Source organism: Antrostomus carolinensis, unplaced genomic scaffold, assembly GCF_000700745.2.
Source record: "Antrostomus carolinensis isolate BGI_N321 unplaced genomic scaffold, ASM70074v2 scaffold21525, whole genome shotgun sequence".
Lineage (NCBI taxonomy): Eukaryota > Metazoa > Chordata > Aves > Caprimulgiformes > Caprimulgidae > Antrostomus > Antrostomus carolinensis.
In genome coordinates, this window is record NW_010315973.1 from 13,945 (window position 1) to 26,547 (window position 12,603).

The 12,603-nt window shown below is 39.7% G+C and overlaps 1 protein-coding gene across 1 annotated transcript; it reads right to left on the minus strand.

Annotated features, from left to right (window-relative positions):
* Positions 1-1,332: 1,332 nt before the first annotated feature.
* On the minus strand, positions 1,333-12,561 carry SOS1 (SOS Ras/Rac guanine nucleotide exchange factor 1; the record flags this gene model as incomplete). The annotated part of the gene is made up of 10 exons (XM_010168138.2): positions 1,333-2,930; positions 4,315-4,433; positions 6,193-6,457; positions 6,633-6,749; positions 7,814-7,986; positions 9,355-9,472; positions 9,827-9,989; positions 10,317-10,436; positions 11,109-11,331; positions 12,460-12,561. Coding segments are annotated over 10 exons (1,895 nt in total), but the record flags the coding sequence as incomplete, so codon positions are not given.
* Positions 12,562-12,603: the final 42 nt, after the last annotated feature.

Here is a 12,603-nt window from a genome sequence, read left to right on the forward strand (position 1 = left end):
GTCTTTCCTGCTTGCACCATGATCTGTGCACTGTATGACTGACCCATTCTGCTGGGCTCCGAAGCACGTTTAAGTCAGGTTCTTGCATGGTGACCATTATCACCTGTTGTGGGAGTACCTCACCAGTAAAAGACTTCTAAGCTCAACCACAAAGATGTGAAACAGCATTCCCTATTTCACAAAGGGAAACAGAGACCTACTGACATTCAAGAAATCTGTTGATTAGCAGGATCCATGTGAGGTCTCTCCTTCTAGCTGAGCAACTTAACCACTGGATTGTCACTCCTGCCTGGTCTGCCTTGGCTGCAAAGTAGCACAGGCAAGAGCATACAGAAGAATAGATACAGATCACAAAGTCTAAATTTAAGGAGTTTTCCCTGGTAATCCACTGATGAGTTTATAATTTAGATGACATTGCCTACAGTGTGCCCATCATGGTGTTTATATCCAAAGAACCGATCCAACTAGGCTTCCTGTAGCTTGAGGGTTTTTACAAAGCTCCCATATAATGCTCTCCTCTGAAGCCAAGCTTTAGAGATCTTCACTTTTTCTTCTTTTGCCAGGAAAATGTTTCAAAACAACGTTGCTAAAGACATCAAAGAAGGAATATAACTGACAAATTTCAACATTGAACTATGATGAAAACTGCTGTCCTTGCTGATGACATCAGAACACTTTCTGAAATGTAATGACCATACTAAAGAAACAAGGGGCACTGATCAATGGCACTGCAGAAAGCATTAAGAAAGGCGATTTGCATCATCATTTGACTAACAGACGCTGAAATACATTCTTCTTCCAAAGAGGAAATGTGACAGAATTTTACTTTGACCCATGAGCCATATTAACTGAAGATGAGATACTTTACACTTCACGTACATACTGTGGTGGAGGTTATAGCGCTTCTTTTCTTCAGTAACTGCCATGCATTACTGTCACAGTATTGTCTAGAGCTGAAGAGCAGTACACAGGTTTATGGATAATCCATGTCATGATACTTATACCAGGATACGTTCCGTTATGTGGATTTTGGACATAGAAAGCTACTATAAAGATTAATATAAGTTTGAGTTTTTCTTACAAGTATCATAAAGGAGGTGTGAGTTTTATAACATATAACAATTCAGTCTGAGAGTAACTGAGCTTCTCAAGTATCACTGAATTATTACTTTGCAAAACATGCCAAAACCGACTTCTTTTTAGACTCTTATTACTAAAATACATACACTGAACTAGGAAAAATATGTACCACAACATGTGCTTTTTTATCCTCTTCAGTGCTTAACTGAAAAACTGAGTTGTACATTTGTCCACGTAATAATTTAACGTATGTCAGCCAAACATATCTGTATCTTTATTTCAATTAAATTAAAAACAATCTGCAAGGATATTTATGCAACGTTCACTATATACACGATTTATGCAACTGCAAGGCAATTCTATGTACGCTGATTAATCTATTGTTAGTAAAACATGACAACAGCTATGGAAGTTGACCAGTGAGTGCTCCTTTTCACAAGTGACTGTTTTCATGGTATGACTGAAAAAAGAATAGCTACTAGCCATGAAATGGATTATCAGTAAACCTTAAAAAGAACGTGACATAACCTAGCAGAGATTAACAGTCTTCTAAATGTAGTAGTATAGTTATTTTGGATGATAGTGCTGTTTTTTTTTAAAAGAAATTTGCTGTCATCTTAATGATGTAAGACTTTCATCTGCTCTATCTAAAGAAAGCAATAATTAGACATTATGCTTCCTGGCAAAAATTTATTTTTGAACTGGCACCATAAAATTTCAGAAAATAATAATAAAGTACCTCTTTGGTGAAGCCTAGGTACCCCCTACTACTCATTGTAACAACTTGTAAACAGGACCGCAATACAGTGCTTTGCCTTAATTCTAGCTCAGTTAGGTACCACAGATCTTCCTCACAGTCCTCCTCATCATTTTAGGAAGGTATTTTAAAGCAGGGAGTAAAGCAAAGGAAAATTAAGAAGGATATAAAGTTCCCTGTTTGAGATTTAAAAAAAGTGCATAATGTTTTCATTCCAAAAACTGTGCCACTGTACGGAACTGATGGATACAAGACTGTTTTCCTTCCTGTACTGGACATTATTGATCATTACACAAACAGAGTCTCTGCTCATTGGCCAAAGATGTCCCTCAAGTCTGTTTTCTGGTACAATCAAGTTGTCCAATTACTTTAGAACAATGTCCCACAAACTAAAACAAGAATAGCAAGTTAACCGCTTTTTCCACTAGAAAGTCTGTTTTTGCAATTCCATTTCTGTACACTGCATTTCCAACCTATTGGAGAGTTTTTAGTGTTTGGCATACACATCCCAACTCCTTGGCACCACCAGGTTCAGTGCATCCATTGCCAGCAACAGACGTAGCACCAGGAAAATGCGACTCCCAGCGCAAGGGATAGTTCAGGAGGAATGGGCATTCTCCAGCAACGGTGGTCCGTCTCGATGCATCGATGGGTGTGTGTGCTCCCTTTTGTAAGTTTTTGGAGGAAGCTTTGGGATATGTTGCGAAGTGCTTTGTCGTGGAGGAACAGGTGGTCCAGCAACAGAATGCAGGTCCACATCTTGTGGTATCAAAGGTGGTGATGGAAGATGCCTCCGTGCTACATGTGGAGAAGGTGTCTGAGGGGGAGGGGGAGTAAACGGAGACGGACTGTTTGGGAAAAAGGTGTTACCAAGTTCACTTTTTCTCCCCAATGGTGGAGGTTGGAGGTGTAGTGGTGAGCTAGAGAAAACATCTGGAGTTCGCACAGGTTCTCGTGGTGGTAACACAGGAGGGCTTTCAGGGGGGTCAGAGATGCAGGTCCGGTCAGGCACTGAGTACCTTGGTGAATACACTTTAGAGGTTGGTTGCCTAGGAGGGATTGCTGGTGGGCTGTCCAGGTGTGCAGAAGTAATCTGAGGTACACAAACATTTCATTCAATACAATTTTAGAGTGGTAGTAAAGAACGAGACCCTGCTGTGAAATGGCAACAGAGCTTGGGCCCTGCAGATTGCTCTTATTGCAGGGCCCAAAGAGGAGGCACAGCAAGCAGGTGCAGAATGAAGATGGGGAGTAAGGAAGCAAAAGGGAGTGGTGGTGCCTGAAAAACATGTTTATCAATGATGCAGACAGAAAAGACAGAGACCCAATGTGCAGGGGGAAAGCAGGGGGATTTCAATACAGCCAAGGATGGAATGAATGAAGATGCACAGAGAGGGACAAAGGCAAAGCAAAGAATGGTCAAAGCAACAATTTCCATGCTAGTTCCAGGTCTGCTTGCTGGGTAGGTCTGGATATCTTCCACCACCTCCCCAGTAACAAGCACTTGGGGTGAGTAATAACACCAGACATTTCTCCAAGAAAATGGGGAAAAGGGAGAGGCAGATGATGCTGAACAGGGAAAAAAAAAAAAACCCATCAGAAGATGGAATTAAGTAGTCATAATTATTGAAGTGAACAGTTCCCAAGTTGCAGACCACAGTGACAGGGTAATTGGTCTCCAACACCCTATCAAATATAACAATGTTTTCAACTACATTTTGGTAGGAACATGATGTGTTAAACTCTGCTGGCTGACAGCATAGTCACCTTGTAGTCTGAAAACACCTTGCTGAAGAGCCACATACAAGCCCTCCTCAAAGTCATACATGCTCCAAAGTAATTTTGAGTGGGATTTTCAAATCCACCCGGTTCTCTGAAGTCACAAACCAGCTCCCACTGAAATCAAGAGACATTTGATACTGTCTGGAACAAAGGCTGGATCACATCCCAAATGCCAGGCAAATGCAAAGGGAAAACGTAGCAATGGCTGAAGCAGGCAGGCAGACAGGACAGGTAATCAAGAAGGGAAAGAAAGCACCGAGCACCACAGCATCAGGGTCAAATATTCTAATAAACCTTTTCAGAGGACTGAGGTGCGTACATCACTTTCCATCAGTACTATCCTTCAGTTCTTTACCCCGACTCATACACCCTAAAATGATACTCTGGGACAATTATTGCAGATGCAAACATCTGCCTGAAGCCTCAAGTTTTCACAGGCAACGTGAGGGCCTGAGCATAGTGGATCAGTAGACAAGAAACACTTCTAATCCTAAATTTAGGTCCCTTTGTTAATTTTCAGTTATTTGGGACCAGGACATAATGAGGCAGAGCTGTGAAGGCTTGAAATGCATGGTTGCTTACTCTTTCACACACAGTTCTTCAGAAATACATGTACTATCTTTAAGAGTTACTTTTCTATCACACCCTATGCCCTCTGCACCCAGAAAAAAATGCCCTTTTTTCTCTTTACTTACTTTTGATGGGGAGGATTCAGCTGGGGCAGACTCTGGTCTTCTTCGTGGAGGAACTGGAGGGGGGACATGAGCTTCATCTGAGTTCTTGGTAAAGTTTATGGATGACACAGAAGCAGATCCTAGTGGAAACAAATAAAAAAAAAAATCCTGATAATGAACTTTTGCTCAACTCAGTATATTTCCTTTATTGCTGCCAATAAAGGTGTTATAAATAATAAAGTAATTGCTTATAGAAAGCAGCATGAATCAAGAAGGTTTTAAAGAAAAACAACAAAACAACCCTCTAACTTGCAGCTTCCAGACAAACTGCTTTTCTGAGCTGCAATCATCTCTGTGGCCATCAGTTCCTGCACATTCTTAAACAATGCTTGAGACCAAAACCACACTGCAATGTTGTGTTCTTGTATCACAACAGCACTAAAACAATATCCTCCCAGTCGATGGGCCAACCCTGCAATGAAGATATACCTTCTTCTGAAGAGGTATTCCAGAGACCTGGCTTGGACACTAAGCAATGTCACTGCCCTGCTAAGCAACTTCTGCTTTTAGCAAGTCATTTCACCTCCTTGCGGCAACCAGCCGAATACAGGACTAACTTTATACTCCCTTTGAAAGCTCTCACACAGGAAAGGAGGCTACGTCCACTATAAATTACTGAAAACACACCATAAAATAAGAGCTTCCTTGTATGTGGGTGAAGACAGAAGAAAACAGGTGTGGATGGGTCCTGATGGATTTAAAGCAGGGAAATACTGATTTTTAAGTTCTGTAGAAAAACTATCCCTGTGCACTGAAACCAATCTGGAATAGCACAGAGCAGAGTAAGGCACCCACAAAACATTCATTTCTATTCTTGTTGTTCACCATAAACCAGATACTCACCAAATACATTCACCACATATACATATAGCAGCACATCCCCAAAAATGTTTTTTTGGGACACATATAGGCACTAGAGATACATCTCTGCCTTCTGTGTTGACAGTTTCTCCAAAGACATGTAACACTCCATGTAACACACCTAATTCTGAACACGAGCAGACAACGTGTGCTCACAGCCCAGAGGCCAATAACCGTGTCCTGGGCTGCACCCAGAGCAGCGTGGGCAGCAGGTGGAGGGAGGGGATTCTGCCCCTCTGCTCCGCTCTTGTAAGGCCCCACCTGGAGTGCTGTGTCCAGTTCTGGAGCCCCCAACATAAGCAAGACAGGGACCAGTTAGAACAAGTCCAGAGAAGGGCCACCAGGATGATCCGAGGGCTGGAGCACCTCTCCTATGAAGACAGGCTGAGAGAGTTGGGGCTGTTCAGCCTGGAGAAGAGAAGGCTCCAGGGAGATCTTATAGCACCTCCCAGTACCTGAAGGGGGCCTACAAGAAAGCTGGGGAGGGACGTTTCATAAGGGCAGCTAATGACAAAACAAGGGGAAATGGGTTTAAACTGAAAAAGGGGAGGTTTAGATTAGATATTAGGAAGAAGTTTTTCACTGTGAGGGTGGTGAGACACTGGAACAGGTTGCCCAAGGAAGTTGTGGCTGCTCCTACCTGGAAGTGTTCAAGGCCACGTTGGATGAGGCTTTGAGCAACCTGGTCTAGTGGAAGGTGTCCCTGCTGATGGCAGGGGGATTGGAACTGGATGAGCTTTAAGGTCCCTTCCAATCCAAACCATTCTATGATTCTATGAATTCTACTCAGTTTCTCCCTCTACAATAAAAACTTATTAAAAAAAAAAAGGAATAAAACACACTGAAAGTTTTTGCTGCCGCGAGGAGACAAAACCAACTATTTCTATAGTCACTTTAGAAGACTAAACATGATTTCACCTGTTTAACACCACAAAATCTAATATGTACATTCTTGGTAGACTATTTATTAGCACCTACTTGCATGAAAAGGACTTGAAGGATCTGAGTCAAACACACTGCAGGCATCTGTAGTACTGGAAGTAGCAGAAGCAGGGGGAGGAGTCAAAGGTGTTCGGGGAGAGTTTGGTGCAGATGCTGTAGTTTCAGTCTCGCTCTCCGGGATGCGGCTGTAACTAATTTTCCTTGGCTCCTGTTGCAGGGGTGTAGGATGTCTCATGGTACCTGGCCTTGGATTAGAAGGACGAACGCCGGGGGACTTGAGAGGATAGCTGTATTTTTTGGGCTGAAATTACAAAAAGAAAAAAAGATAATATCAAACAAAATCAAAAGGCCACAAGGTAACCTAAATGTAGCTTTGTATTTATGCAGTTAGAGATCTAAAATGACTTCTCCTATCTGTGAAAGACAAATGTAAGCATTTTTTGAAAAAAAATCTTTAAAATAAATTGAATACTAACAAATCTTGGCGGAGGCTTGACATTTCGTGGCTCTATCTCTAGCGATTTGTTGAACAGATAATCTGTAAATTCTGTCTCCATGCTGTTTCCCATCGGATTCAGGTTTTCAAAAAATCTCTGAAATACAAGAAGGTAGAAAACTTGTCAGCTTGTTTATTGTTTGTTGAAAACCTGTTTATTTCTGCACAAATGATCCCAACTGTTCCAGAGAAGAGAGAAAATGCTGGAAGTCAGAAGTAATGATAGATTTTTAAGTTATTAAATCTGTTTGTTGCCAGTTGTTTAGCTGGACATTGCTCTGCTTGGCCTGAAAACCTGTGCAAGTACATTAAATACTTTCTGCATTGCAAAAATCTGACCAGGTTAGCTCAAACACCTTCAGAAGAAGCTGTATGTAGTTCATCTTTACATTGAGGCAGGGAAGACTGCTCTCACAAAGCATTCTGTCAAACCCTGAGGAGAACAAATAACAAAAGAAAATCTTGCAAAATCTCTTTAAGATAATCTGTCCTATAACTCTCTGAAAGTATATAGCTCAAAAGATATTATTAAAAAAAAAAAAAGAAAAGGAAGAAAGGAAAATAAACAGAGAGAGGACTGGTTAGAGAACACCACAGACCAAGGAGAACAAATGCCAGGAGAAAGAAAAATGCAAGCATCATCACAGCCAACACGTGATAACGCTATCAGGTAAACCTGGAAACTTAAAGGCATCATAACAGGGGAGGAAAAAGGCAGCTGGACTCACTGGACAAATAAATGCAACTGAGTGAAGGACAGTGAGAATCTGGTAGTTTCTGTTCCTGTTTAACACTGATTAGTAAGAAGGTCTACCTACCAACATCTCAACACCTGGGGGAAAAAAACAACCCAAAAACCAGCCAACCAAAAAACCCAAAATAACAACAAAACTAAAACCCACCAAACTGCAAGCATTGGCTTTCTTACAGTGAGACCAGAGAGAGATTTTATGACAGGTCATAAAATGCTCATCTCTGATTCAGTCTGCTCATCTCTGATTCAGTCTGCTCATCTCTGATTCAGTCTGCTCATCTCTGCTCATCTCTGATTCAGTCTGATAGAATCCAAGTGAATTCAGTCTATCCTTATGGTCTATCAGCTGACAACAGTCACCGCAAAAGTAGTTCAGGGCATGGACTCAAAGAAATAACGCCACTTACCCTGATGTCAAATTCCACTCTTAAACAATATGGCTGGTTCTGGTACTGCTGTATCTCTCCTGTTATTTCAGCTACCTTTCTTCTCTTGCTGAAGTTTATAAGTTCTTTCCCATGTCGCTTTAGAAATTCAGGGTTGCCTTCTTCTGTTTTCAAAATGTTTGTTAAGTAAATCCCTAAAGAGCACAGAGAAGAGGTTCTCAACATAGAGTACAAAACAAAGAGGAAGTCACATAACTGGAATACAAAGAATTCTTAAAGAATTTAATTTGTGCATTCTAATTATTTTTAAAAATTCTCTGTTACGGTCGTTAAGAGAATCGGACCTAATTTTCAAATAAGGACAACAATTTAAATATTTTAATATGCCTTTTCCAGAAAGCTGCCTTTTTTTGCATCGAAATCTCAAAGTCTATCCATCTTTCTGTTATTTAGGAAGCTCACACAACTGAACACTACTAGCATTTTGCAAGACAAGAGTACACTGAACTCCACTGCTTTCTCCCATCCGTTCTGCCTCAATTCAGCTCTACTCTATGAGAGACACCAGATAAGCTCCAAAAAATTATTTTCAAGTTTTATTCTTCTGTTCCACTCTCCACTCCTGGCTTCATAATTGCATCAAATTGCTTCAAGATTAGAAATAAAAGCACTCAAGTCCACAGATAACATATCTGGAACTGTCATTATGACTCTTCTAAGTATAACCTGAGAGAAATAACTGAAGCTATTCACGTATTATCCTGCTAACCTCTACTCATCTCTGAAGTAGGACAGAAGGTTTCTTAGTTGACCTTATCTTTCTTTGCAGAGCTCTGGAGTATATCTTTCCTCAACCTGCAAAAGGCCAAAAAAGCCATCAATACTCTTTTCTTTCAGTTTTGGCCTGAAGTCTATACTGGACAAGTGGAATGTCCAGATTTGGAACTGATAAGCAGCAAACATCCAAGTAGCTCGCTAAAGAACAGGAAAAAGAATGCCATGTGCTTAACTTCACAATTTGCTAAAAGTCAGAAATTCCAAGCAATCTACTTGAAAGAAGAAATGTTAAGTTTAATGTTAAAGAAGAGGCTTCCTTCCCAAACTCTATTTTTACAGAAATAAGACTTTTTAATAGAAATAAGACTCTAGATTTAAGAAGCTATCAAAATTAAAACTCTATTTCTTGGCATTCTTGATGGGGAAGAGGGTCTTCCTTTCTCTACTGGTCAACGGCAATAACATTTCTGATGTGACCATCTTCCATTTATGGCATTTATGGTCACAACACAGTTCAAACCACATTCAAAGTAAAAACAAGGAAATATGTAAATAAGATATCACAGATATACTTTTTTTTTTACTGCAAATAACATCTACAATTAATAGTCGCTTTGATTTTTCTTTCACATATACACAATTAATGTCTGGGCACCTGAAATTCAAACCCAACCATCCTGTTAAAACTGACTTCTCACTATTGTTCATACTCTGTTTAGTGCCCTAGCTCAATACTTTCCAAATGGTTAGGCAAGATACAGCTCATTCAAACCAAACACACTTACCAAAAAAAGGCACGCAAGGAGGATTAATGGACCTGAGTTTTGCCAAGTATTTCTTATAATGATCCTCACTCAGCTCATAAGCTTCTTCTAAAATCTTCTTCTGGCGACTTGGAATTTGCTAAAGAGAGAGATGAAACAGGTTGTTTCGCAAGACAGGGTATAGGTGCAGCCCAGCAACAATACTGACAGTAACGGCCTCCCACTGATAATTTAAGTCAGTGACCATGAGGACAGTGACCCACCATCTCAGGATCTTGCCACCTTTTTCTACCTTTCTTAAGCCAGGATTGATTTCTTGCTTCTGAAACCAAGAAAAAACCCTATTACACCCCGATTGATTAATCTGTTAGGAGATTTACCTTCCTTGCATCTTCTTTGAAGGACATGCTTACTGAAAAGACAGATTTTTAGTGTAGCTAAGATGCACTGCATTACACTTCCAGAGCAAAAAATGGAAAACATTTCACAGTACCTCAAATGTGTGATCCAATCTATACACCGCTGCGGAGTTCATAGCACTGACAATCTCAAGGACACCATTAAAGTTGTTTAGCTCTTGAAAAACTTGCAGGATCTCAATTATCCGGCTCACTACAATTACTCTTTCCTCTAGGTTTTCTGTTTCTACAATACATCTAAATACACAAGAACATTTGATTTTGTATTAAAGCATTGATGAGTTTTCCAAAATCAAAGTTAAGCTGTAACACAAACAAATATGAAAAGTTTATCAAATTATTTAACATGGTTTTGAAAATGTTTAGTGAGAATAAACATTTGAAAATATTCTAAGAATAAAAAGCTGAGACCATTATGGTAAAATTCTGGCAGGGACCAGTTAGAGCATCGAAATACGACTTGAAATTGGAATTTTCCCAGAACAGAATTTTTAACAGTATACTCCTGAATGGACTGTAAACATCCAGAAATGGAGTAGGTGCAGATTCAGGAAAATCACTTACTTTTCAAACCACAAAGTGAGGTTAGTTGTATGCCTTATCATTTTGAGAAGGTTGGGAGAATTAATTTCTTTATCTTCCTTTGTCCACACACTTCCAACTAGTTCAGATGGCTGTACAGCTCTAGAAAATATACCAAAAAATGCATTAAAAGCAGGAAGGAAGATATTATTTTCCCCAAAACATCTTTATTTTCAGTGAATTTGGAATTAATATTTGGAAATAAATTCTTAAGGTATCACTCCTCTTCTATAATGTTAGGCTCTCCACATGACTAAGTGACTGGTATTTCTGTGCTTCTTTTTCAATGTGTAAATTTATGTCTAATTTATGTGACTATTAACCACCTCTGTTCATCTCAATGAAGAATGAAGTCTACACCTCAGTTGACATAATAAAATGTGAGCTTCCAACGCCTGAACAACCTCTGATAGACAGCTGGTGAGATCTGACATGGTCCATAATTTCCTTCACAAACTAGGATATGAAGAAATCTGATTTAATTAATGTTCATACTTCTCAAAGGTTGATCGACTCGGAAAATATCAAGAGAAACCTGCAGCACAATGCAATTAAAAGTATGCATCAGCCACATGTACTGCACGTTAACTCATGGAGGAAAAGACAAATACTGGTTTTTAGAATTTTTTTTTCTGAAAACATAGCAATTAATATACAGCATTGGTAAAGTCCCTTGACCTACCGTGGGGCTTCACAGCAGGGGCCCGCAGAAACAATTTCATGCTGGAGAATATTTTGGTTTGTGTCATGTGTTTTTCAATGGAGGAAAGTTACCTGTAAAAATCTGACTCAAGTAAAGTGAGCTGCCGAGCAATTTCTATTGGATGCAAAGTGAGCAAGTCAAAAGTCTCTGTGTGTCCTGGTTTGCTTATGTGCCATTCAATCGCCGGAGGTGGGCTCTCAAAAGTAATGTTGTGACTTGGCCCAATGGCTTGAGCCTGCTTTTTCCTGTTGATTATCTTTGTGATCGATTCGACCCATTTCTTCATCGCTTTGCCTGGCACACAGAGAGAAAATTACTGTTTAGTTACTTTTAAAACTGTTTTTCCAAAGACGTCAGTATAATTTAGAAATCTTTGGATTTAAAACCAAAATCTACTAAATTAAACAATTATGTATTCTTTAGAAGTGCATCAGTGGTGTGCCCACAGAAGTCTCGAAGTGTTCAAATGTATAAAGAATTCCTCAACAGCCAACGCTGAGCATGCCAATAGTGCCCAAGCAAAATTCAGAATGTCCAAAGGAGGCTCCTGCTCTGAATCAAGCGTTCTCCTTTTTTTTCTGACTTTACAATGAGTTTATGGGAATCAACCTTCTTTTGCCCAAAATGCAATTCTGTAAACACTCTGAACTTTATACTTGGGGCAAGAGTACATGTTTACATCTGATAACGTGGAAGGGCAAAATAACAAACAAAATAACAATCCCTCTACTGCATTTAGCATCAAAACTTAGAATAAACCCCAAATGCCAATGTTTAGCTCTGCACCATAAGATTTTCATGCACGAGATGGCAAGTCTGTTGAAAATTTACCAGTAATCCATGTTAAACTAGCTGGCTCATTCTCCTCCTCTTTTTAATTATTAACTAACCACTGAATATTTCTCCTACATAGTATTTCCCTACAAACTGTTCCTGTAGCTGTCTCGGTTTTTCCTACAAGGGAACAGGAAAGACCTGGACAATCACAACTGTAAGGTGTCCTACAGGTCCAATAGGCACTGTGAAGTAGCTGGCAAACCCTTGTTTCAAAGAAATAGTGGTTTCCACCATCAAACTTTTATAAAAATTACCCCCATGCATAGTTTAAGTGGACAAAATCGAAACAATTATTCTGTCCTGATCATTCTTATTATTTAGCATTACTTCACCTCTTTAAAACAAAACCAGCACTTACTAATCAGGATGTAAGCAACATTCTTTCCTCTGAACAGGGGCCAGACTTTGAATAATAGTGGTTGTTTTTTTTAATTAAGGTCTATTTTTTGTTCTTTGTCAAGTATTTAATATGCAGTCAGTCCTGTTTTTCTTTATCTGCTCAGTGAAAGGAAAAGTGATCCCATTCCATACCTTTGAATAGGGATGCTTTGTGATAAATGCCAGCACTTAAGAAACCATAAGTACCTCTTACTGTTCCAATGAATTCCTCCAAACGTTGCAGAAGATCAGCATCTCTTTCAAAGTCATAGAAGTGGTGTTCTACCCAGTGCCGACACACATTTAATACTCTGCAAAAGTACAGAATCACAGAATCACAGAATGTCAGGG